Source organism: Bubalus kerabau, chromosome 20 (assembly GCF_029407905.1).
Source record: "Bubalus kerabau isolate K-KA32 ecotype Philippines breed swamp buffalo chromosome 20, PCC_UOA_SB_1v2, whole genome shotgun sequence".
Taxonomy (NCBI): Eukaryota; Metazoa; Chordata; class Mammalia; order Artiodactyla; family Bovidae; genus Bubalus; species Bubalus kerabau.
This window is the reverse complement of record NC_073643.1, coordinates 16,405,052-16,431,954: the sequence shown is the minus strand read 5'-3', so window position 1 is coordinate 16,431,954 and position 26,903 is coordinate 16,405,052. Positions and strand designations below refer to the sequence as shown.

Here is a 26,903-nt window from a genome sequence, read left to right as displayed (position 1 = left end):
CAATACTCCTCCGGGACCCGGCAGTGGAGGCGCGCCAGGATTGGTCGGTTTGGGTGTGGGTGTTGCTCGGCACCAGCGAATAAGCGGGGGCAGGGGAGATGTTGTGGTTCAAGACTCGCGCATGCGCAGGGTCGTCTACCTGTGCCTGGGCTGCCTGTGACCCGGGCCAGGTCTGCCGGGTGGGCTGATTGCAGAGGAGGCGGAGGGTGGCGCGGCGGGAGGGCGCCGACTCCCGGAGGTCGCTGTCGGGGCGAGGTGAGGGCTGGCGGGCTGAGGCGGGCGCTGCGGTCCGTTAGCCGAGAGCAGGCGGGGTCGGGTGTGGCGCAGGGCGGGCCTGGAAGTGGAGCCCCCTACACCCCGGCCCGTCCGGCCCTCTGGCCCGGTTTAGCTCTCCAGGGCTTCTTGGGGCTTCCCGAAGTCTCGGCTCCCCTTTCCGCCGCCAGCTGCTCTCCTGACTCCAGGACGACCCAAGGTGCGAGCCTGTGGGAACCCTCAGTTGCCAGATGCCGGTGGAGCGCTGCCCACAGTGAGAGGAGACGGGGTGTGTCCGAATGATGGGATGATTGTTTACTTAATTATCCACGAACCTCATGTCAGAGTATTTTAATAACAAACTTCCCTTAGCGTGCAGATCTTGTAAGACTTGGTTTACCAGATACTGGGTTTAGTAGACCAGCTTTTGTGAACATCAGACGTCGGAGGTGATGAGCATATGTGCCCGTTATAGGATTACATCTAGATTCCAGTGCCAGAAGGATTAAGCACTCCAGTGCTTAATTAGGTTTGTAGACATCAAAGCCACAAAAGAATATTCCCAGTGGTGAAAAGTAATTGGTGAAATTTGTGACATGGTCAGAAAAGAAATAAAATTCAGACGGTGGATAGGGTCAATTTTCATTAAATGTACAAAGAAAGAAATTGATTCTGATAGAGATAATTTTAGTAAAATGAAAATGTAAATAATTGACTCCTTTGTTATTGCTAAATAGAATTAAATTGACATAATGGTTTGCCCTGGAAAACACATTTTAGGCAATGTTGTTATAGCTCTAAGAGTTTGTGTTTACAACACAGAGAACATTATGGGGTCCCAAAGCTTTTTATCCTTAGAGCCTCAGAGATCAAAGGCATCCAAAAATGACTGCTGATCGGAGAGGAAAAGTGACTTATCCAAAGGAATACAATGAGTGAGGAGCAGTTGTAACTAGTGTAACCCTAGGTCTTGGCTCCTTTTATTAACAGATTTCTGATTCGTTCTAAGTATGAATGCTCCAGGGAAAGCAACTGTTTTAGCAAGATAGAGTTGCTGTAATCCCAAAGATTGGATTTAGAGACACAGAGTGTACTGGAAAGACCACAGGCTTTCCAGTATTTCTGAGTAAGGAAGTTTGGGATGGAGTACTAGCTCTACCACTTGAGCTTTAGAACTACCATTTCCCCATCTCATAGATAGTTATGAGCATTAAGCATCATCAGTGTAAAAATTCATAGCATAGTGCCTGGCATATAATATTGTGTGTGTGTGTGTGTGTGTGTGTGTGTGTGTGCGCGCGCGCGCGTGCTCAGCCATATCCAACTCTTTGCGACCCCATGGAGTATAGCCCACCAGGCTCCCTGTCCGTGGGATTTCTCAGGTAAGAATACTGGAGTAGGTTGCTATTTTCTTCTCCAGGGGATCTTCCCGACCCAGGGATCGAACAGCAGATGTCTCCTGTGTTTCCTGCGTTGGCATGTGGATTCTTTACCACTGAGCCACCTGGGAAACCTGGCATATAATATTAGTTGGTATCAAATTCCATCCCCTACTCTTCTTAGCTCCTAAGGAATGGCAAACTTGACCTGTAACCCTCCTCCCTACCTCATCCCCAAGCAATGCAGAACCAAAGCACTTTCTTGAACTACGAATGAGGTGTGCCCAGTTCTCAAGTCCTGTGGCTGAAGGTGAATTCAGTAAGAGAAACGTAATTTTCTCTATTTTGTCCTATGTATTGTGGTTTTGAGATGTGAGCAATGCCTTATGGTGAACCCTTGTGTTTGGATATATGTGTGCCAAGTCAAACTTGTTTTGCTTATTTAAATTTCTGTTTGGTAAGGCCTGGTTGTTTAGTGCTGTTTGTCTCTCCGCCTTTTTCCCTCTTTGGAAAGAGGAGGAGAAGTGTATGTGGTAGAGGTTTGGAAGAGGGTTAAAGATACAGAGATGAAAATAAACCAGTGGTACTGCTTTCTGATGTCTACAAACCTAATTGGTTTCATCAATCACATTACACTGGTTTCATCATCACATTACACTGATGATGCTTAATGCTCCAGCTAAGCACAGCCTTTTGCTAGTAGAAAAGGGACAATTGATAACATGATCAGTTTATAAATAGATGCTGAGAAAAGGATTTGGGAAATGGCAGAGGCAGATTAAAATATAATTTTTATAAACTCTAATAGTAACTAGGGTGCTATATTTGATTACTACTTCAGTTTCTTTTAAAATTTTTCATTTATGTAAACCTCTTTCTCTTTTCCAAGTGGAGATTTATTGTAGGAAAGCTTTTTTATTAGTTCTGAAACTTAGTTTTTAGATAAGCTTTATTAGTTTAAAAGTTATATTGAGAGCTTCCTAATATGTGCCAGGCATGGTGCTAGGTTTTAGGGTCCCCTGGCCTGTAGAAGGAGCTAGTAAGACAGATTTGTGTGTCTGTGTGAGCACTCTTCAGCTGCCTTTGTCCTTGTATAACTTTTTCTGTAACTGAGGCATGATTTTCCAGATTCATGCCACTGCTTTCCTTTTATAAACTGAATTCTGGTTATCTGCAAGCAGCTTTTATTTTAATGAATTCAGAAATTATAGTACCTTCCAGTTTGGAAATGTTATTTAGTTGCAGAGCTGCTCCCTATAAAACATGCCCTTCAATATGCATGCATAAATCATCAGAATTACAGTTAATTAGCATAAAAGAATATTGTTCTACTAGTAGAGACATTTTTAAATGACATTTAAACATAAAAAACAAGTATGAGCTGAATTTAAGTAAGGGATATAAAAACTTTAAGTTAATACTTATTTCCATTTTTCTGTTAAAGTAATTATACTGACTGATTCAATGGACATGAACTTGGGCAAACTCCGGGAGACAGTGAGGGACAGGGAGGCCTGGCTGCAGTCCGTGGGGTCACAAGGAGTCGGACACGACTGTACAACTGAACAGCAACAGCAGTTATCCTGACAGGAATTTGCAGAGATAGTACAGAGTATGACTGATAGATTGTATGATAATTGCATGTTTAGTTAAAAAAAAAACCTGCCAAACTTATATTCCATACCAGACTTATTTTCCAGAGTGACTGTCCTATGTTAAAGTCTTGCCCGCAGTGTGTGAGAGATCCCCTTCCTGAGCACGTTTGCCAGCATTTGATATTGTCACTCAAAATTTTTGTATCTGTTCTAATCAGTATGTAATATTATCTCACTGTGATCTTAAGTTGTGTTTCCCTTAATAGCTAGAGATGCTAGATATCTTTTCCCATTCTTTTTTGCCATCTCTATATCCTCTTTGGTGAAATGTCTGTTCATGCGCTTTGTCCATTTTCTAACTGGATCTTTTTTTATCACTGTTGGCTTTTGAGAGTGTTTTAAAAAAATTCTAAATATCTAGAGTCCTTTTGGAGGTGTGTGGTTTAAAAATATTTTTCCCACTCTCTTGCTTTTCTTTTCATCCTCTTCACGTGGATTTTGGCAGTGCAAAAGTTTTAAACTTTGATAAAATCCAATTTATTGCAGTTTCTTTTATGGATTGTGCTGTTGGTCTCATACATGAGAACCCTTCTCAAGTCCTGAACATTTTCTCTTTGTTTTCTTCTACTTTTATACTTCTAGTTTTTACATTTAAATTTATGATCTGTTTTGATTTCCTTTTTATGTAAGGTGTGAGACTAGGTCAAGATTCTCTTTTTTTCTTTTCCTTCCATCCGTTCACACCTCCCTTTCTCCCTCTTTCTTTCCCTATAGATATTCATTGCTCCAGCACCATTTGTTGAAAAGTCTGTCCTTCTTCCATTTAATTGCTTTTGTACCATTGTCAAAATCATTTGACTGTTCTTGTGTAGGTCTAATTTATGGGTTCTGTATTCTGTTTCGCTGATCTGTGTGCCTATCTCTCTGCTAATAACACACAGCCTTGATTACTGTAGCTATACAACAAGTCTTGAAATAGGATTGTGAGGTATGGTCCCCTTTATTCTTTTTCAAAATTGTTTTAGCTATTTTAGCTCCCTTGCCTTTCCGTATAGATTTTAGAATATTCTTATTTATATCTATAAACTATCTTGCTGATATTTTTACAGGAATTATATTGAACCTGTATATCACTTTGGGGGGAGATCTTTACTATGTTGAGTCTTCTAGTTCATAACATGGTATATCTCCTCACTTAGGACTTCTTTGATTTCTTTCAGCAGTGTTTTATAGTTTTCAGCCTACAAGTCCCATACATGTTTTGTTAGATTTACACCTAAGTATTGCATTAAAAATGGGGTTCCCTGGTGGCTGAGATGGCAAAGAATCTGCCTGCAGGAGACCTGGATTCGATCCCTGGATCAGGAAGATTCCCTGCAGAAGAAAATGGCATCCCACTCCAGTATTCTTGCCTGGGAAATCCCATGGATAGTGGAGCCTGCTGGGCTACAGTCCATGGGATCACAAATAGTCGGACACATCTGAGCAACTAACATTGCATTAAAAAAAGTATAGCTTTATTGAGATCATTTTGGGGATGATGATAAATGGTATTTTAAATTTTTGTTTCTATGAACCATTGCTGGTATGTAGAAAAAGAATTGATTTTTGTATGTTGATCTTATATTCTGAAACCTTGTTGAACTCCTCCTTCATTTTAGGAGGTTTTTTGGTTTTTGTTTTTTTGTAGGTTCTCAGGGATCTTCCATGTAGACAATTATGTCATCTGCAGATAGGAGTCATTTTATTTCTTGCTTATTTCTTCCTTTCCTAGTTCCTTAGATTTTTTACATTTTTAGCCCTCAATGGAAAGTCTGGGGAGATCAGAGAAATGGGCTATGTATGGTCTGTTGCCTGGTAGACTAATTTTTATTTTGTAGTTGTTGTTGTTTAGTTGGTAAGTCATGTCTGACTCTTTTGCGTCCCCACAGACTGTAACCCACCAGACTCCTCTGTCCATGGGATTTCCCAAGCAAGAATACTCTTGGAGTGGGTTGCCATTCGCTTCTCTAGGGGATTTTCCCGACCTGGGGATTGAACCCCTGTCTCCTGCATTGCAGGCATATTCTTTACCATCTGAGCCACTGGGGAAGCCTTTAGCCTTCTGTTATTTTTATACTACTGCAGTTTCTTCCTGTTTAAACTGGGATTAATTATCCATTCATCCATTACAGATATGGCCTTTACTCTTAGAACTTACCCTTAGGTAGTAGAAATGGTAAGTCAGTAACACAGAAAACAAAGAGGTAGTTTCTCTGGGAATTTAGAGAGAGGTAAAAGTACTTCTAGGAGGGTGTATTGGAGACAGTCCTTGGTGTGGATTTGGATGTGGGGAGATCTGAAGAGTGTGAACTCGGGTGAAGAATGCACAGAGCCACAGAGGTGAAAAGAGCAGCGTGTATCCTAGGGCTCCCATTTCCTACTGCTCATGGGAATTGAGGTGCCAGATTACATCCCCAGTGTTCTTTGGCAGTGCACACACCTGCTAATATCCTATCCAGGTAGAGGCCCTGACAACAGGGTCTGTGAAACAGGATGTGTGGATACATGGGAAGATGCATGAAAGCTGATAGAGCCACCCACTAATCCCTGGGTGCAGGGCTGCCGCACGCATGTGTGATAGAGCCACCCACTAATCCCTGGGTGCAGGGCTGCCGCACGCATGTGTGAGGTTACGCCCCGTGCGAGCACACGCAGAAGTTGCAGATGGGGGATGAAACCCCTCCAGGCTCTGCCTGCAGAACTGGTCCAGGGCTGTTTCCACCCTGAGAAGCACCTTGTTCCAGTTTGCCTCAGGCACCACGAGGCCTCCAAATCTGTTTCCTAGTGTTTCTTAATGGTGCTCACCTATCATGGCTAAATATTTAGTATCTTACCATAATATCATTTGCTAAATGACTTACTTTAGCCATCTGGAGGAACTCAGTCATCATTCTGAAGATTGGCTCAGTGTCAAACGTGAAGAAATTCAGGAGGACACGCTATCCTCTCTCTTTTCTTTTCGCCTTCTGCCTTCCTTGCCACCAGCTTTAGGTTAAATGCGCAGAATCCCTCTACTGCAGGTCAGGATATGGCAAGTGAACCACTCAGCACTTACCTCCATGGAGCACCTGAAACGCACAGCTCCCTGGACCCCGTCCCTGCTGCATCAGCGTCAGGCTCTTCCTGTCCCTTTGGGGCCATCTTGCGGCCCGTGTCGTGTTCCTCACTGTCACTGCTGTGGCTCCCTTTCGGCCTGCTTCCTCACATCTCCATTCCCTCATCCCAGTTGGTTTAACTCTGGAAATGGAGACATTCATTAGAGAGAAGGAAAAGGAGGATTTCAAGTGAAGATGAGACAGGGAGGCTAATGGAGGGGCGACAGTTGGGAGTGATCTAGCAACAGAGGGCAGGGAAGTTATAATAAAAGCCACATTTGCATTTATAGTAGAGGTGAGGGCGAGACAACCCAGAGTGAACATTTCCAGGGCGGGCTGCTGCCAGCTCATCACTGGGCCCTCAGTAACAAGGTGACCTTCCTTCCTCAGGTGTCCTCATGACTTCTCTTGCGGACCATGTCCTTGATCCTTTTTGCCTGCGTGGTAAGGGTGAGGGATGGACTGCCGCTCTCAGCCTCCACTGATTTCTACCACAGCCAAGACTTCCTGGAATGCAGGAGACGCCTCAAGACTTTAGCCTTGCGACTGGCCCAGTATCCAGGTCGAGGTTCCGCAGAAGGATGTGACTTCAGCATCCAGTAAGCAAGCCTGTTTCCTGTTCCAGAATATCAGCCCAATTTGGGTCACTCTGAACCATGTGCAGAGGTGGCATTATGCTAATCACACCATATGAAGAGGAGGTCTCACGTCAGACAGCTGTTCGAGGTCGTGTATCTACAGTAGAATCAAAGGCCCTCGAGCTTTGCAGCCTCACTCCCACCTCACTGTGAGCGGAGAGGCCATGAGCACTGTGAGCACCAGGTCACCCAGTCTTCATGCTTTTAGTTTGGTAGTTTTTTCTGCATTAGGGTGCAGGCGTGGAGAAAGGCAAGTCGGGAGGAAATACTGGATTAAAATGTCAGGACAAGGAAAAGGATGAGAGTGAGGACGCCAAGAAAATAAGGCTTGACTTGGAGTTTTAGCCCTCAGTTTTTGCTTTTTAAAATGTTTTCACCTTTAAAACAAATTTTAAAGTAAAAAAAAAAATTTTATGTGACAGGAGCAGGGGAGTGAAAAATGAGCATCAGTAGGTCCGTCTTCTCAAGGAACTCCAAGTCAAATGAGAGGACACTGAGCACGATACAGTGAGGCCAGCGCTCCAGTGGAAGCAGGAATCAGGTGGTTACAGAAATCATGGTCAGAAGAACTAGTACTGTTTTCTATGGTCTAGGCCCTATTCTAAGTGCTGTAGGTGGCCTATGAGGTAGATAGTGGTATTAGACCTATTTTACAGGGAAGGAAACTGAGGTTAAACAACTTTTTAACCTAAGGTGGTAGAGCCAGGATTTGAGTGCAGGCAACTAGCAGCCAGGTTCTGGTTGTGTCATTTCTTATTTTAGGGCTTAGAGACGAAAGATGTTCTGTGGAGGGATCAGGGGCAAGGCAGGTTTTGAAATCTCACAATGGGCTGTTACAGATTTTACATCTCTCTTTTCCAGAATTTAGGTTTTCACTTCCCAAGTCCTTTTTGCTCCCCTTAATAGTAAATTTTTGATTCACCCGATTAAGGTGGGATCCATTAGGGTAGTCCAGTCTCAGAATCAGGAAAACAAAAAGGAAAGTCTAGGCCTGCCTCCAGACTAGGTGGGACTGTCAGGCAAGAAGAGTTGTGGCCTGAAGAGGGACGCAGATGGCAGGCATGTGAAGCTGTCACCTGTTGGCCGGGTGCCCAGGAGCCAACACTAAGCTGCATCTGCCCACATCTGCAGCTCCCTTCTCTGGGTGCCTGAAACCCCCTTCCTTGGGGGTCCCGTCCTTGTTAGGCTGGAATAATCTCACATTCTATGCACATTTTGTGCTGTACCTCAAAGAGGAAACCTTTTCTCAGAAAAAGCAAAAACCTATGACTTCAAATGAAATTCTGGGCCATTCAGTCATTATTTGAAAAGTAGAATATACAGTGTTTACTCGTTTGTCTTTTAACTTAAATATTCACCATTATTTTCACAGAGGAAACAGACATTTTTTCTTACAGGTGAGCAGTCCCATAGCTTGTTTAATGATCAATAAGTTAAAGTGATCCCTGGAGGAGGGCACAGCAATGCACTCCAGCATTCTTGCCCGGAGAATCCCACGGACAGAGGAGCCTGACAGTCTAGAGTCCAAGGGGTCACAAAGAGTCGTACATGACTGAGTTAGCATGGACGCAGGCAAGTTAGAGTAATCACACCTTGTCAGTGGCAAATGCTGCTATACATTTTCGAGGAAGTGTAAGAAAGGCACAGTCCCCGGCAGGTCTACCTGAAGAGACGATATGTATGCAACAGACAGCTCCAGGCTGTTCAAGGCCCAGCAAATCCAGAGTGGAGGCAAGGTGATGGCCGGGTGCAGGATGTGAATATGTGGGTCCATTCCCTGGTGACATAGTTTCTTTCGTTACAGCTTCTCTTCTTCGCGGGACGTGGCCTGCATGGCTATCTGCTCCCTCCAGTGTCCAGCAGCCATGGCCTTCTGCTTCCTGGAGACGCTGTGGTGGGAATTCACAGCTTCCTATGACACCACCTGCGTCGGCCTCGCCTCCAGGCCATATGCCTTTCTCGAATTTGGTTTGTAACCCACTTTCTTAGTTGTTATTCTTTCTTGCAGCATTGTAGGTATAGAATTTCCAGTTTGAGTTTGGCTTTGACCATTGGGGAAAACCACTGGAGGTTCAGGACCATGTCACTGCAGAATAGCCTCATGCCATGAAATTTCAGGGGGTTTCCCTGGTGGCTCAGAGGGTAAAGTGTCTGCCTGCAATGCAGGAGACCTGGGTTTGATCCTTGGGTCAGGAAGATTCCCTGGAGAAGGAAATGGCAACCCACTCCAGTACTCTTGGCTGGAAAATCCCATGGACAGAGAAGCCTGGTAGACTACAGGCCATGGGCTCGCAAAGAGTCGGACACAACTGAGCGACTTCACTTCACTTTTATGAAATTTCACAGCAATGAAAGGGGCCTGCAAACTTGAAGCCAGGTCCAACACTCTGGCTTTTTACCTCTCCAGAGCTTGGAGCGGGGTAGAAGAGGGTGAACCCTGTATCTTATTCTGGGGCAGGGGGGTCAGCAAACTGCAGGCCGAGAGTCTGTTTTTGTAAATAAAGGGGAACACAACCACGCTTGCTCTATTACTGACAGGTTGTCTGTGGCTGCTTTTGCCCTTCCCTGGCAGAGGTGAGCTGTGACGGGCCATCTGGGGCCTATAAACTTAAAACGTTGTCTGTCTGGCACTCTGAGAACACTGTGCCAACCCCTGCCCTAGAGCACCACTGCTCAAGGGTGGTTCATGGACCTGTGCTTCCAGCGCAAGGCACATACAGGGAGTGACAATAAAAGGTTAGACATTCTTACGGTACTTGGACATTCCTGTGACATTTTCAATTGTATTTTATCCAAGTATCTGTCTGCAACCATTTGGAAATAAGGAAACACTAGTCCTTATGCAGAGGTTCGAGAAACACAGCTCTGGAAGACAAGACTACTTTTCTAGGCTCTGTCAGAGAGGCCCTGTGGAGGCCCAAGGGTCTGGAACACAGCAGTTGTGATAGCATAGGCCCTGTTTCTGTCAGGTGTGATTCAGGTCATTTTTGAGGGGGAGAAGAGGAGTGGAGGTGGGAGTTGGGGGGTTCTCCAGTCTCAATGTAACCTGCCACGGTCCCTGTGATGCTCTTGAATGAGGGGCTGACAGCATTTGGTTCTCAGGGTCAGGTGCAGGGCTGCCACCTGGAAATGTGGCCACTTAGGCTTTCTGGCAGCTACTGCTCACACCCCCTCGTGTGGTCTGTGGCCAGTCCATCAGTAATAGGGCCAGCACTGTCTTTTGGTGTCACCCAGAGGTACTGGGAAACTCCCTGGTACTCCAGCCTGCACCTGGTAGGCCTGTGACATAGACCACAAGTTCCTCTTAAGTCTCCTACTGTGAGGACTGCCACTCTCAGCCCCACTTCTTCTGTGTCCCCAAGTAGACCATAGCTGCAGCATCCCTTGGCTGTCGTTTGATTGGCAGCTGGTAGACCTGTGTTCTCCTCTCCCCTGTCATCTCTGCACGCCTCCTCCTTTGAAAGTGGTGGGCTTTGTCTCACAGGAGCCCCTTCCTGGCATCACGTTTGCTCATTATTGAGTGAGAGTAGGATGAAAGTAAAAGTACGTGGATATTAGAGCTTCCCGGTAGCACAGTGGTAAAGAATCCACCTGCCGATGCAGGAGATGCAAGAGACTGAGGTTCAATCCCTGAGTTGAGAAGATCCCCTGGAGGCAACACACTCCAGTATTCGTGCCTGGAGAATTCCATGGACAGAGGAGCCTGGTGGGCTACAGTCCATGGGGTCACAAAGAGTCAGATACGACTGAGCGCATGCACACACCCCACATGGATATTAGAATTATACATGATTTTGTTTTGTCAATATATTTGAAACTTCACCTCAAGTACTTATTAAAAGTTGGTGATGGATTAATACTAAATGTAAATCAAATAATTAAAACCAATACCTTTCATATAATCCTGGTTTGCACAACATATTCACATTCATTTGTAGTTTTTTTTCACACGCCTTTTCTTGAGATAATCAGGTCAAGAATGACTGTCCCCATTTTGCAATCTTAGAAATCCTTTGTGAATGGCCGAGGTTTGTACTATGAGTTGTGCTTGAGCTAAGACTCAAGCCTGTCCCCTGATTCCCTTGCCACTGAGGTCCTGATGGACAGACTGTCACATTTTAATTATTCTCCTCTGAGAGACTGATGAGACCAGTCCTGATATCTACAAATTATTCGACCCTCATGTGTAGTTGACACTCTTCAGAGTCTGGCTAACTTATTAGCTTGCTTAGAAATGCAAATTTCATTGTGTACCTATTGTCTTATAACATCCATTGTGATGACATTCAGTTTGGACTGCTCTCTTTTCACAGACAATGTCATTCAGAAAGTGAAGTGGCATTTTAACTATGTAAGTTCCACCCAGATGGACAGCAGCTTAGGAAAAATTCAGGAGGAACTCAAGTTCCAGCCACCAGTGGTTCTCACCCTGGAAGACACAGATGTGGCTAATGGGGTGATGAACGGACACACACTGATGCACCTGGAGCCAGGTAGGTGGCTTGCTGCGCTCTGGTATTGATGAAAATGAGGTGAGAGTGTGTATTTCAAATGGACATTGATTGTTCAACTAGGAAGGTGTTTGGGTGGGGGGCGGTATATAAAATGTGTGGGGGAAAAGACATGGGCTGATCTTGTTTCCAGGTAGCTTTTATTTAAAAAAAAAAAAAAAAAGAAGCTTGACTGTTGTGACAAGTAAGTTGATCTGAAGGGAGGCACCTCTTCTGATGAAATTTAGAAAAGTGACTTAGCAGGTTGTTTTCTTAAGCAGGGTGAACCCTGCACATATAAATGATGTTGTTGTATCACACAAAAAGCAAGAGAATTCCAGAAAAACATCTGCTTTGTTGACTACGCTAAAGCCTTTGACTGTGTGGATCACAACAACCATGGAAAATTCTTAAAGAGATGGGAATACCAGACTGCCTTACCTGCCTCCTGAGAAATCTGTATGCAAGTCAAGAAGCAACAGTTAGAACCTGACATGGAACAATGGGCTGATTCAAAATTGGGAAAGAAGTACGTCAAGGCTGTATATTGTCACCCTGCTTATTTAACTTGTATGCAGAGTACATCATATACAATGCCAGACTGGATGAAGCACAAGCTGGAATCAAGATTTCAGGGAGAAATATCAATAACCTCAGATATGCGGATGAAACCATCCTTATAGCAGAAAGCAAAGAGGAACTAAAGAGCCTTTTGATGGAAGTGAAAGAGGAGAGTGAAAAAGCTGGCTTAAAACTCAACATTCAAAAAATGAAGATCATGGCATCTGGTCCCATCACTTCATGGGAAATAGATGGGGAAACAATGGAAACAGTGACAGACTTTATTTTTTTGGGCTCCAAAATCACTGCAGATAGTGACTGCAGCCATGAAATTAAAAGCTGCATGCTCCTTGGAAGAAAAGTTATGACCAACCTAGACAGCATATTAAAAAGCAGAGACATTACTTTACCGACAAAGGTCCGTTATAGTCAAAGCTGTGGTTTTTCCAGTGGTCATGTATGGATGTGAGAGACCATACATATGATGTGAGAGGACCATAAAGAAAGCTGAGCACCAAAGAATTGATGCTTTTGAACTGTGGTGTTAGAGAAGACTCTTGAGAGTCTGTTGGACAGCAAGGTGATCAAGCCAGTCCATCCTAAAGGAAATCGGTCCTGAATATTCATTGGAAGGACTGATGCTGAAGCTGAAGCTCCAATACTTTGGCCACCTGATGTGAAGAGCTGACTCATTGGAAAAGACGCTGATGCTGGGAAAGATTGAAGGCAGGAGGAGAAGGGGACGACAGAGGATAAGATGGTTGGATATGATCACTGACTCAATGGACATGAGTCGGTGGACATGAGCAAGCTCTGGGAGTTGGTGATGGACAAGGAAGCCTGGTGTGCTGTAGTCCATGGGGTCACAAAGAATCAGACATGACTAAGCAACTGAACTGAACTGAAGGAGATTTTCATTCTCTTTTGCTGGAAGTCACTTGTTGAATAGTACAGATTTGTACATTCTCTCTCTCTCCTTTTTTCCTTTAACAGTGAGTCCTTATCTCATCACTGCAATGGTGAAACATTGCAAATCTCCACCAAGAAACCCCCACTCCTTGATGGAGGGCGTGGAGGGCTGTGGGGATGAGAGTGGGCAGGGGTCAGGGCCAGGCCTACTAGACCTCTCGCTCTTGGGTTCTCTGTGGGACCCAGAGACATCTCTCTGTCCCTTTGGATTTCTGAGTCCTTGTCTGAGGAATGAAGTGTTGGTGAACATATTCACAGTGCCCTGGCATCCGTGACTTAGTGTGCCACTAACGACGTGAAGCATTCAATACCTAGCACATAGCAAAGCATGCTTTTTTGTATTCTTTGTTTACAGTTATATCCAGTTAAACCAACTTTTAGTTAAAGTGGATATTTGCATTCTAAGAACTCTGTAATAGTATAATCCTTCCCTGGAAGACAGAACCATCTATACCATAACAGTCTAATTACTTTGTTAACAGTTTTATGCTAAACTCATTGCTTGAATTTTGAAAGTGGTGTTTTTTAAATGTTCACGTTTTTGGCTTAACTTTGGTTTTCGATTTGAACTGTTTCAACCAGTGAATTCCTGGATTGACTCTTATGCCATTCAGTAAGTTGTTGTAATTTACATTGGGATTGGACTTAACATTCATGGAAGGATGTCTGGGGCATCAGACCCCAAGCTTCTCCTTTGCTGTACCTGAAGACAGGGTCACTTTGTGATGTATGTTTTGTTTTTTAACCATGTAGACAAGAGGAGCAAATGCAGAAGGTGACAACTTGCCTATCTTTCTAGGACGTTTTACTGTGGTCTGACTCCCCACTATTGTCCCAAGTCTAGAGTCTTAACAGGTAGCTTGTTTCTGAGAGGAATTTTGGTAATGTAAACTAACACACTAACAGTAGGCATCAGTTGGGCTGTGGTGTGTGTGTGTGTGTGTGTGTGTATCCATATGCGGGAAATGTGAGGACAAAAAAGGATGATTTAAAAGGAGTACAGCAAGGACTTCCCTGGTGGTCCAGTGGCTAAGACTCTACAGTTCCAATGCTGGGAATGGGGGGTTCACCCCTAGTCGGGGAAGGATCGCACATGCCGAGTGGCACAGCAAAAAAATAAAATAAATTAATAAAAGGAGCACAGCAAGAGAATGGTGGGACCCTGCTTAATTGTGTGAACCAGAGTCAGTTTTAGCAGTTATCTTTAAAGAGGGAGTGATCATTTTGTCTTGATTAGAGTTCTGGAAATAGCTTGTAGCTGAAATAATCCATGTTTCCCTCCTCTTCCCAATAACTTTGAAATGTAAAAAATTGCATTTGCTATGAATTGCTCCAGAAGCACACATAATATTGAATATTGTCCCTATCAGAAAAAGAATGGAACACTTTACATGCTGATGGTTGAGGTGTGAAATAGAAAAGCTTTAGGGTTTGACAGGCAATTTACAACTAAAGCCATAAATTGTTTTAAATCTGGATTTCTCAGCCTAAGCCCTACTGACATTTTGTACTGGAAATTCTTTGTTATGGAAGCTGTCCTGCGCATTGTAGCAACCTGTTCCCAGGGAGGACAACCTAAAATGTCCCTAAACATTGAAGAGCCTTATCATCTCTGGCTGAGAACCGCTGGTTTAAATAGAAAGGAAATGAAGCACTTAAGAAAATCTATGCTTTCTTAGAGAAAGGCCTCTTTCTCAAAGAAATTCACCTTGGATTTCCAGCTCCTTTCTGTCCTTCATCCCTTGCCTTTTCCCACTCTAACTATAGCGGTTTTTAAATTAATATGTTTGCAATTGTGTGTTTAATTGAACTTGTTCATTAGCAGAGGTCTAGTTCATGTTTTTACTTTTTTTTCATATAGAAATTGTTTTCACTAAACACTTCCTTTTTTTCCTTGTGTAGCTCCTAGTTTCCGAATGGAACCAGTGACAGCCCTGGGCGTCCTTTCCCTTATTCTCAACATCATGTGCGCTGCCCTGAACCTCATTCGCGGAATTCACCTCGCAGAACATTCTTTACAGGTAACCTTTTCTATACAGTTTAAATCGAAAGACAGGCGATGGAAGAAGCAGATATGGGTGCATATTGTTTAGAAGGTTATTATTCACTACGTTTTAAAAATTGAAGTAAAATTCTTACTTCTCGTTTTATTCTTCATAATGAGTTGAGCAAATAAGAAACTTGCTCTTTTGTATTTGTTTTCCTGAGAAGCCAAAGGGGCTGTTGGAATACTGGTGTGAAATGGACACCTTGCTATAAGGACAGCCGGCCACCCCGTGGCCCTGGGGACACCGAGAGTCCCTGCAGGGGCTGGATTGTTCATCCAAGGCAAAGTTTGACTCTCAGACTTTAAGATTCAGGCCCTTTTTCCCCAGATAGAGTTGTCTCATAATCTGATTTATATCATTCAGATGGATACCAGCCTCCCTGTGTCTTTGTCAAAAGAACTGTATCACTATGAAGTTGATTTGGAAGCCTGCTCATCTCAAAGCAGCTTTCTATTCTAATGCTTTTTACTTATTATTTTTAAATTTTGAAGTATTTCAAACACTTAAAAACAAGCATGGTACCATTATGAACATGAACAGATAGATGTTAACTTTAAAAACAGAGTTGGAGATAAGTAGATGCAAACTATTACATTTAGAATGGATAAACAAGATCCTACTATAGCACAGGGGACTGTATCCAATCTCCTGAGATAAACCATAATGGAAAAGAATATAAAAAAGAATGTACGTGTGTGTATAACTGAGTCACTTTGCTGTATAGCAGAAATAACACAACACTGTAAATCAACTATCCTTCAATTTAAAAAAAAGCCAGAGTCATGATGCTCACACCTAGGCACGTGGTAGCTAAAATCTGAAGTGCAGCTGAGGTTGAATCTCAGGGGCCTTACAGAGACCAGGGTGTTTGGGGAATGGCAGCATCCTGGGCCCTGAGTGGTGGCTGGCTGTTTCCACACCCCATCTTTGGCCAACACGTGCTATGGCTGCCGCTCTTACTGTTTATGATGACTCATAAGCGGATACTTACCAAATGTCTGTATGCACTAGAACAGGGGTTTGTTGCTCAAGACATAGTCCCTGCCTCGGGGCACATAGCAGAGTATGGTAACATCACTAGGAGGTGGCGGTACCTGGGGCGGGAGGGACTGGGGAAAGTTAGTACTGACAGATGAGTTGGATTTTGAGAGCTTGGCGGGGCTGGGGGTGGGGACATTCCGGGTTGCGGGCTCAGCACACATGCATGGGAACTGGACGTGCTTGGTGTGTCCAGGCCATTCAGAAGGATCTTCTGTCACCCCCCGGTCTGATACATGAACAGGGGCTGGTTTCTCACCCAGGCAGGGATTTTGTACTGTCGGTTATACCAGACCCAATGCAGAGTAATGCACTTCATGTCATAGTGTTTCATTCCCTCTAACTGTTCCTTTTCTTGTGTTCCTCTTATTTGTCTTAGGTTGCACATGAAGAAATTGGAAATATTCTGGCTTTTCTTATTCCTTTTGTAGCCTGCATTTTCCAGGTGGGTGAAATGTTGATGTTTTAGTGAGTGGGTTAAACCCATTACCTTATTTTGCTCTGTTGGAACCATCAGTGAGTTTCCAGATCCTGCTTTCATTCCACCAAGACGTTGGTTCAAATCATGGACAGTCCCAGCCCTTAGCAGAACAACTTTCCACCCATCCTGTGCAGTCCTCTCATTGTACAGAGAAAAGACTTTTGGGGCCAGAAAGGGAAAGTCATTTGCCCTAGGCCTCAGGGCCTCTGAAACAGTGCAGGACAGAAACTAGAAACTGGGACTGGGCTCCCAAGAAGGGAGGGATGAGACTGCAGTGGGGATTGGGTTGGGCCTGGCCAGTATGAGGCAGAGTCCTGCCTTGTGCTTATTGCTGGGCATCCAAGTACAGAAATGTCTTTCTGCAGAACTGATGCCCAGGTATATGTGTTTTTTTTCAGACACAGGACTGGGGAAAAAATTGTTGTTTCTAATAGAAATCAAATCTGTCCTTAGGAAATGAAACAAAAATTATAATACTAACTAGAGCGCTTTGATTATTAGTTATTTTCGGAGAAGCTGCGTGCTTAAGGGCTGGAGTAGGAAGGGGCTTTTGAATCCCCTATGAAAAGGTAGCAGTGAAAGTGTTAGTCGCTTGGTCGTGTCTGACTCTTTGTAACCCCATGGATTGTGGCCCACCAGGCTCCTCTGCCATGGAAGTCTCCAGGCAAGGATACTGGAGTGGGTAGCTATTCCCTTCTGCAGGGGATCTTCTCAACCCAAGGATCAAACCCAGGTCTCCTGCATTGCAGGCAGATTCTTTACCGTCTGAGCCACCAGGCAAGACTTGAATCTCCTTTAAGCAGAGTTAATTCTAACAAAAAAAACCTGACTCTCTTTCTCCACCCTCTACAAAGTCTAGGATTTTAGTACCTTTTATGCATATTTAAGCCTCTTCTTCTTTTAATTAAAAGTTCTTTTCTCAGGGCACTTCCTCTCTCTTCTGCGTACATCCTAGATGGCCTATTTTTACGAATTATCTGATTGTGCAAAAAGAAATTTTCAACCTAAGATTGAAAATACACTCATTCTTTGGAAAATCAAGTCTCCAAGATCATGGGTGTTGCCAAGAATAGTTTTCTGGACCTTGCATTTCAGGGCTGCAGGGATCTTACAGTTCCACCTTCATCCCCTCATCTGTGGTCTTACTTGATTAGCTCTTTCGATGAGGAACTCTCCCTCCCACTTCACTCTGAGCTTTTGTCAGATTGCCCTGTGTTTTCAGAATGTGCCTTTTTTTTTTTATAAAAAACATTGAAACAAAAAATGATTTCCACCTTTTGCAGAACAAGAATGTCCTCTTTCTGTGTGATAGCCCTACAGGAAGCATCATTCTGGAAGACCTTTCCCTGAGTCAGAGATGCTTCTGAAGATGTAATAGGGAGGCTGTCTAGGGAACAGTGGTCCCCTATGTAGTTGTAACTTAGGAAAAACTAATATAGTAAAAGCAGAGCTTCTCTCATCAACTTTCTCACCTGTTATGACTCCCCCAAAGGAAAAGTTCCTTTAGGCCAGTTGCTCTTGTTAGGGTATGCCCACCTGGCTGTCTGCCCCTGACCCACATCTCTTCTTTCTGTACAGCACAGCCTGGACATGTCAGTCTGTATTTCTTAAATTCTTTCAAGAGGGCTGTGTTCTCATTCCTCCTGTGACCTTCTATTTCACTTTTCTTATCTCTTCCATATCCCCACTTTGCTCTACCGATTGACAACAACTGATCCAGTGAGTCCAAGCTCCACTGTAACAAATTTCGGTTTACTAAGCCAACGTGTATGAAACGACACTGCAGGGCGGGTACTATCAGTGGACCTGGCGTCTGACCTCGGCCATCTTGCTATCTCTGATGGGCCTCCCTCTTCGGTGTCATTTCAGTGTTATCTGTACCTGTTCTACAGTCCAGCCAGGACTACGAAGGTGGTGCTGATGCTGCTCTTCATTTGCCTGGGCAACGTGTACCTGCATGGGCTGAGGAACCTCTGGCAAATCCTCTTCCACATAGGAGTGGCTTTCCTGTCTTCGCATCAGATACTGACAAGGCAGCTTCAGGACAAGCAGTCTGACTGCGGAGTGTGAGGCTGAGGCCGTGGGATGGACGGATCCTTTGATTTTCCTTTGAGGGTCATCGGCGTTTCCCCTTTTACTCCTTGCTTCACCTCAAGTTTCCATCCTCGAAGTTCCTTTCAACCAAAGCAGACTGATCCTGAGAACCAAGATTTTTTTCACCGGTGCAGTGGGAAGCATGAAGTTGCTGGACACCTGGTCTCGGTTTTCTGTGAGAGTTACTGCAGAATCTCCAGTTCAGCACTTTGGACAGCAGAATCTGGGAGCCCAGTCAGAAAGCGCATTACTGGAAGACCAACATGGAATGATTTTGGTCTTTTACGTTGAGTGATGCAATAAACCAGTAGATTCAGTATCGGTAGTTTTAAGTAATTGGCAGTTGTCTCCAAGGAACCACTTAAACATCTGTATCAGCTTTTCAGTCTAAATGTGACTTTGGTGAGTTTTTTTTTTTAAGAGGGTCAGCACAGGGTGAATTAACTTAAAAAGTGGTTTATAGGTATAACATAGATAAATTTTGTTTACATTTTTGATAACTTAGGTCTGATACCTTTAGAATATTTAAATATATTTTGGATATAAATTGAACTTCACTTAGGGTTAAGAACAAACTGAAACTGAGATAATGGTTGAGAAAACTGAACTTATTTAATTTATATATAACCTTTCATGGTAGTGGGACTGTAGGGATACAGAAATGTTTTGTATTTATTTGTAGGGTATATCTGAATATTTTTAAAATTGAGTAACCAGTGCTACTGGATCATAAGCTTATAAGCATGAGCAGAAATGAGAATATCAGGACTCCTTGCAGTTGGCCACAAACTAGAGGAGGTGGGTCACACATTCACACGGTGGCAGTTTACAGTTACAGGTGGGAGAGGCTGCTTCATCAACGTTGTATGTGGCAGCCGAGTGCCGGGCATTTTAATCATGTCCTTTAATACTTGACCCTGAGTACTTGTTCTCAGAAGACCTCACAAATTAATTACTCCTCTACACCTTTTGTAATCATCTTCATTAGATTCAGTTCAGTTCAGTTGCTCAGTCGTGTCTGACTCTTTGTGACCCCATGGACTGCAGCATACCAGGCTTCCCTGTCTATCACCAACTCCCTCATTTTTATATGAACAAAGGTTGTATGTATGTTAACTTTTTTAGAGCTTTATAGCTTATAAAGCTTTATAATTAACCCTGTGCTCAGTCCCTGGGTTGGGAAGATCCCCTGGAGAAGGAAATGGCAACCCATTCTAGTATTCTTGCCTGGAGAATCCCCATGGACAGAGGAGCCTGGTGGGCTACAGTCCATGGGGTCACAAAGAGTTGGACATGACTGAAGCAACTTTGCACACACGCAGGTGCTCTGAAAAGTACTTTTCTTTCTCTCCTTGTCAAAATATTGACTGATCATAGTTTTCCAAAATTTAGATCTGAATATGATCCCTGAGGCCTCTAGAAACTTCAGCCTGGGTTGTCCAGTACTGCTCAGGAGGCCATTTGGGAAGTTTGGCTTTTGGATTGTTCATTGTAGAAGTCTGGAATATGAATAGCTCCACCATATTGCATAGAATACTCTGGGTTGAATTGTGTGATATTGATAAATTACAGATTCCTATTTTGGTAGTTTTTAAGAGTTGAAAACTATCACAGGAGTTAACAAGCAGGTAAGGAAAGCAAGGATGTCATTTTAGGGAATTCAGTTGACCTTGGTCCTTTCATTACTGGTGGTGTATTGTTACTGAGCTACCTAGTGTCACTTAAAAGAAAAGTTCATGTGACTAGGAACTGTAGTGGGAAAATGTTGCCATGGTAACTTTATTTTCTTATAATAGAATTTCCTATTTTTAATCAAAGTATTTGGACGTGAAAGTTACATTGGCAGCATCCTCAGATGTTAAACCTCAGAGTCATCTCCCCAATGATTTCTCAATTTGCATAATTTTCTGCAGGGGCTTCACTGGTGGCTCAGATGGTAAGAGAATCTGCCTGCAATGCAGGAGATGTGGGTTAGATCCCTGGTTTGGGAAGATCCCCTGGAGAAGGGAATGGCAACTCAACCTAGTATTCTTGCCTGGAGAATCCCATGATAGAGGAGCCTAGAGGGCTACAGTCCATGGGGTCGCAAAGAGTCAGACACAACTGAGAGACTAACACTTTAATTTTCTGCATCCCTAGCAGATAAATCGGAGAAGGCGATGGCACCCCACTCCAGTACTCTTGCCTGGAAAACCCCATGGATGGAGGAGCCTGGTGGGCTGCAGTCCATGGGGTCACTGAGGGTCAGACACGACTGAGGACTTCACTTTCACTTTTCAGTTTCATGCATTGGAGAAGGAAATGGCAACCCACTCCAGTGTTCTTGCCTAGAGAATCCCAGGGATGGCGGAGTCTGGTGGGCTGCCGTCTATGGGGTCGCACAGAGTCGGACACGACTGAGGCGACTTAGCAGCAGCAGCAGCAGATAAATTTTCAGGCTTTCTGGGACATAACTTTGAAGAGATGGTGAAATAGAATGGGAAGCTAAGGAGGAGAGACAATCTTTTCATATTAGCAGCGCACACAGAGCTTTTAAAGTTGATTAGAGCAGCTTACCAATATATTATTTTCATCTTGAGTTCGTGTGCTATTGGTGTTGCCATGTAGCCCGGTACCCAGATGCCCGGGGGTCTGTGATCCACATTCAGCAAGTAGTGAAGCACAGTCCTTGCAGAGGAGACCCTCCTGGCCTAATGGAGTGGTGATCCACAAGCTGGTCGAATGTGGTCTGAATCTGTAAACACCTACATGGGGTTTGACATTTACTTTTGCAAACCAAAGGGAAAAGATGCAGTTGGCAAACAGTACAGAGTAATGACCACATAAACATTACGTAACTGAAACCCAGCTAAGAGCAGCCTCAGTTCAACTGGAGGAAGAGGCTGATGATAGGAAAGGTGTTCTGGAGATTTTGTCCAAGGGAAATCGCAGGCTCGGGGTTGACTTGGTCAGGCGTAGAGCTTTTTAGTGTGTCATCCTTGATGCCAGGAAGTTGACCCCACATGGCCGTCACTCCGCCATGGGCCTTCATTTTAGCTGCTCTAGCACCTTTGTTTTCTCAGTCGTTAACTGATCTCACGGGGCTACTAATGTTGGAAAACCCTTAAAAGTGCCTTCTGGTGTCAGATGTGGCAAGATCTTGAGCATCACTGTGTGCAGTGTCCCGTCTGCTCTATCTGGGCTGGGATGTGGCTCAGTGCTGTCCGGCAGGGGCCGAGCCCAAGGCTTCCCCACCCGCAGGTGTGCTAGTGAGGGAACCACGTAGGCTCTGCTTTTCTTCCCGCAGGCCGGCTTGACTGTGACAGGGCCATGCTTGGGTTTCCTGTCCTGGGCAGGGACACTTGGAGGTATGTTTGGGTGGGATTTCCTCTCGGTACTAGAGGCCTCACTGCCCGCAGTGGGAGGATGACCATAGGCTCCTGGTTTTGCTTCTGCAGCTGGCACCCCTTTTATCTGTGAGTCAGTTTTAAATCTTCAAAGGGTAAGAAAAAGGATATTGGAAGGAAATGAGAACACTTAGCATCCTTCCTTCCACCCCCACCTTGAGTTCCCTGTTCTTTTCCTAGGTGCCCCCATTCAGGTCTCCCCTGCCTCTTTGCACTTCTGCTGCCAACATTCCAGTCCTAGTGACAGAGGCTGAAATTAGAGGCTCTGGAGGGAGGGGGAAGCCACCTTTCACTGTAATCGACAGGGTGGGTCCAGGAGCTTCAGAGAGGGAGCAGATGACACTGAGGCCCAGCCCTCTCCCCTGAGCACCACAGGCGCACAGCAAGGCTGGCTCTTTGGGGTGCAGGAAGCAGGGGGCAGACGAAGAGTGGAGCTGGGGCCTGGCTGGTTGCTGGAAGACAGCAGCTGTCCCCTTGGCATATGGGGGTTGCACGCTATACCTTCAACCAGGGCTGCTGTTCACTGTTCTTTGATGGAATCAGCCACTCGTCACACCGGGATGGGTGACCCTCAGAGAACAGCACAGTGCAAGTGAGGACTGGCCAGCAGGGAGGGATTATGGAGGCCAGATGAGCACGCAGACACCTGCCCCAATGTTGCTCACATTCCAAGCGATTCTACACAGAATCCCAGTCAAGTGCAGGGAAGCCTTACCTGTGCGCCCTGAGCATTAATACAGGTGGAAGAAGAGAGTAGATGTGCCCTGGGGAGGTAACGCAGGATGGAGCGCCCTGTCATCCGGCCCAGGCCTGGAGGTCGGCACGGCTCTTCCACTTAGTCCGGCCCCACAGTGGGCAAGTTGTGGCCCATGGGCTGGGGTCCTCTGGGAAATGGTGGTAATATCAGCCTGCTCCCCAGCGAGGTGTTGGCTGGGGAAAAGCAGTCATGGAGGGGATGGTGGGTTAATCCATCGTTTATATGCAGGAGGAGAAAGGCTTTGCATTTGGTCCACTCAGCGTGTAGAGGTTCTGCATGCTTCAGGCAGCACAGCTCAGCACAGCTGTGTCTTCAGAGCTTTACAAAAAAACGCCTCATGCTTTCACTGCAGGAAGGTAGTGGCCTCTCTTCCTGCCCCTGGACCTGCCTCCTGCCTTCCAGGCACAGCACCTTTAGTACCAGTGATGTTTGGTTCTCCAGGATCCAGAGAGGCCAGGTCTGCTGGTTAGACCAGATCTCATGGCCTGTTTCTGACCCAGGTGAGGAGAGCTCTGGTTCTGCCATCTGGGAGCAGTAATGTCAAACTTGTATTGCTGGCGAAATGTGATTGGTAGAGAACCTGTGAAAAAAGACTTGTCAGTAAAATCTGGGAATGAAGGATGTAGGAACATCTGCCCGTATGTACTGATGGCAAGGCTGTTGCCCGCAAGCACCTTTATGTAGTGTGAAATGATCAAATCCATTCTGCTCCTTCACCCTGTGCTGGGTACATAAGACCTTCTTTAACCCTCAGATTCTGGGTTGTTCTACAAGTATTATCCAATAAGTCATTCATATGATGTGGCCCCCAGGATTCCATTTTGTTTAATGGAGTTTTCTACTCCATTGAAGATTGAGGGCATTAAAGATTGAGGCTTGTTTAGCCAGGGAAAACCATTTATTTCACATATTAATTTTGAATGCTTGCTACCCTTGTTATATGAGCTTCTTCTGTTTTCATGTAATAACGAAGATCTATTTTGAGTATATGATGAGTGTGTTTTAACAAACTTTCAGACAGTCATAAAGTCTAAACGTGTTGATATAGGTAAAGAATGTTGTATAACCGTTTATATACTATGTGTGTGTGTATATATATATGTATATATATATGTGTGTGTGTGTATATATATATATACACATATATATATAAAATAAACGAGGTGGCTCCAGAAGTGGGAAGAGAATAAATCCAAGGTGCTCATTAACTTGTGTGTTTGTGTGAAAAATTCTGAGTTGTGGGTCTGTTTTCCTAGAGGGGGTGATGTGGGCCTGGCATAATGGAGGGGGTTGTGTTGAGAGAAATGAAATTCAAGTCCTCTTGTCCAGTGAGGTCTAGACAGGTGCACAGGCTCAAATAGTCTTCAGCACTAATCCCTGGAGTCTGGAATGCAATCATGGGTCCAGGAAGAACCTTGGGAAAACCAAAATAGCAACTGTGGCCCTGGCCTGGGGGCTGGGAGGCCTGCCTTCTCTGCAGCCTCTGCTTCTGCCTGGCTGTGTGCCCACAGCCAGTTAGTTACCTTTCCCTGTTCTGGGCTCTGAGCTGTCATATCGTTTTTTCTTTTTTCATTTCCCAGGACTAGCCCTGTCAGGAAACGGCCACCAGAGGGCACACCACCAGGTTCCCAGCCCAGGGACCGGTGCTGTTTTGCAGGGTGATTCCTTCAGCAGCTGATAAAATTCCCCAGAAAGAAAACAAATGCACCCAGCTTTCCTGACCATGCCTTAACCACATAGGGGAACACATGCTCCAAGTTTCTCGTCACCGTCAGTCCTGAGCGAAGATTTTCGGGGGAGGACAAAGACTTTTAAAATAAGTATCTGGATTATTGAGTTCTGGGATTTGGGAGTTGACAGAACCTTTAGGCACCATCAGGTGCAACCCTATTGTGTTCAGATGCAGGAGTTGAGGCCTGTCCTAGGTAGGCGGTGACAGTGTAGCCAAGAGCTCTGTCCTTTGGGCTGAGAACAAGGTGCACTTGGAATAAAAAGTGCCACAGAGAATAAAAAGGGATCTTGGCCCATAAAGGGCGCCCTTTCTGTGCCAGGAGGGCTGTGTGCTAGTTTAGGCTGATGAACTGCCTGCCTTTTTCTGGGACTCTAACACTGACTCAATGGACATGGGTTTGGGTGGACTCCGGGAGTTGGTGATGGACAGGGAGGCCTGGCATGCTACAGTTATGGGGTTGCAAAGAGTTGGACATGACTAAGTGACTGAACTGAACTGAACCGAACCTCTGTGGAGCCAGGTAGCAGGGCTGCTGCCTGACAGCTGTGTAGCATCCTTGGGCAGGGCCAGCAGAGGAGTGAGGCTCAGGAAAGGGCCCACCTGAGTGCTCCTGGCTCTGCTGAAGCAGCTCTAAGACATCCCCGGTTGAATGTGCAGGACGAAAACTATTTCATTCATTGAAGAACACCAGGGAGTGTTGTATTTGACCCGGGATGAAAGAGTGCTTCTTAAACAAAACGCATCACAAGCACAACCCTCAAGGTGAAATGCTCAATGAATCTGATGACATACAAATCATGATTTCATGCACAAAGTTTAAAGAATGAGAGAAGATATTTACAATGTCTGAAATCAGCAAGGGATTAATATACAAGCAAGTCCTGAAATCATTAAGAAAGATAAGGGACTTGAACAGAAAAATGAGCAAATTGCCTAAGAGAAAACCCAGAAAGCTAATAAGCATATGAAGATGTTTAAAATCATTAGAAATACAGAGAAATACCTATTTAAACAGTTGTAAGGTATTACCTTATGCCTATGAGTTTGGCAAAACTTAGAAAGTTGGGTGGCAGCAAGTATTGGAGCAAGTTGAGGGGATATGGGACTTCATGTATGGCCAGTCTGAAGAGCTGTGCTACTGTTATTGAGCTGGACTGTGTTTTCCTCAAATTCATATGTCAAAGTCCTAACCTCCTGTGCCTCAAAATGTGGCTGTATTTGGTGATGGGGTCTTTTAAAAAATATGGATCATTTTAAAAATCTTTATTGAATTTGTTACAATATTGCTTCTGTTTTGTTTTGTTTTGGGGGGAGGAAATCTTAGCTCCCTCACCAGCGATTGAACCCACACCCCCTGTATTAGAAAGGGAAGCCGTAACTACTGGACCACCAGGGAAGTGATATGGTCTTTACAGAGGTAATTAAGGTTAAAAAGAAAAGATCATATGAAGAGGGCTCAAATTCTTAAAAGTAGAGATTAGGACACAGAGATGTACAGAGGGGAGACCTCAGGAGAGCACAGGGAGGAGGTGCTCTTCTGTAAGCCAAGAAGGAACCAGCCCTATGGATCACCTTGATCTCCAACTATTAGCCTTCACAAATGTGAAAAAATAAATTTCTGTTCTTTCATCCACCCAGCCTGTGGCACTTTGTTCTGGCGGTCCTAGAAAACGGATACAGCTGCCTCTCAAAATTTAGCATACCTGCACCTTATGCTGTGGAAACTTCGATTCTAGTTCTGTGTCCCTGGGAAATTCTTACACAGATCCTTAAGGGGACACGTATGAAGAGAAATGTTTACTGAAGCATTACTTTCATTGGCAGAAAGCAACTGGTATGTCTACCGTGACGGATAAATCATGCAGGCTTACTGTGGGGCAGTGGGCGGGAGGCAGAAGAGCCAGATTTAGATGTAGCCGCATGGATACAGCTTCAGAATGTAGCACAGAGTAAAAAAATGACATTTATACAAATTAGAAACATATGTGCACAAAATGATGACATATTTCCTAAGAATATACTCCCAAAGATCCATGTCAAATGCATCTGAATGGTTGCCTATAAGGAGTCAGAAGTTTGGGAGTTAGGTAAATACAGAAGACGTAAGAGACACGGGTTCGATCCCTGGGTCGGGAAAATCCCGTGGAGGAGGGCACGGCAACCCACTCCAGTATTCTTGCCTGGAGAATGTCCATGGACAGAGGAGCCTGTCCCCTGACAGGAGGACTATACAGGGCTATAGTCCCTGGGGTCGCAAAGAGTCGGACATGACTGAAATGACTTAGCACGCATAGAGAAAATAAGGAATTAAAAAAACCCACCAACCAAAAAACAACAACAAAAAGA

At 44.6% G+C, this 26,903-nt stretch overlaps 1 protein-coding gene across 3 annotated transcripts; it reads left to right on the top strand.

Moving 5' to 3' along the window:
* The first annotated feature begins 108 nt into the window (after positions 1–108).
* SEC22C (SEC22 homolog C, vesicle trafficking protein) lies at positions 109–21,462 on the top strand. Of its 3 annotated transcripts, none has more exons than XM_055557405.1 (7): positions 109–255; positions 6,754–6,962; positions 8,806–8,969; positions 11,315–11,494; positions 14,924–15,042; positions 16,487–16,552; positions 18,458–21,462. In XM_055557405.1, exons 2-7 carry the CDS (start codon positions 6,781–6,783, stop codon positions 18,656–18,658), a joined length of 912 nt encoding a protein of 303 aa, XP_055413380.1. In that variant the 5' UTR covers positions 109–255; positions 6,754–6,780; the 3' UTR covers positions 18,659–21,462. The 3 variants fall into 3 exon arrangements, with proteins under 3 accessions (XP_055413380.1, XP_055413381.1, XP_055413382.1); XM_055557406.1 differs by lacking the exon at positions 109–255 and adding an exon at positions 268–472; XM_055557407.1 differs by lacking the exon at positions 109–255 and adding an exon at positions 268–541.
* Positions 21,463–26,903: the final 5,441 nt, after the last annotated feature.

Excerpts from the sequence above, each read along its gene's own strand:
- SEC22C (XM_055557405.1), top strand. The coding sequence starts at position 6,781 with ATGTCCTTGATCCTTTTTGCCTGCGTGGTAAGGGTGAGGGATGGACTG. Across the intron at positions 6,963-8,805 it reads GGATGTGACTTCAGCATCCA|CTTCTCTTCTTCGCGGGACG; the intron begins GTAAGCAAGCCT and ends CTTTCGTTACAG. Across the intron at positions 15,043-16,486 it reads TCGCAGAACATTCTTTACAG|GTTGCACATGAAGAAATTGG; the intron begins GTAACCTTTTCT and ends TATTTGTCTTAG.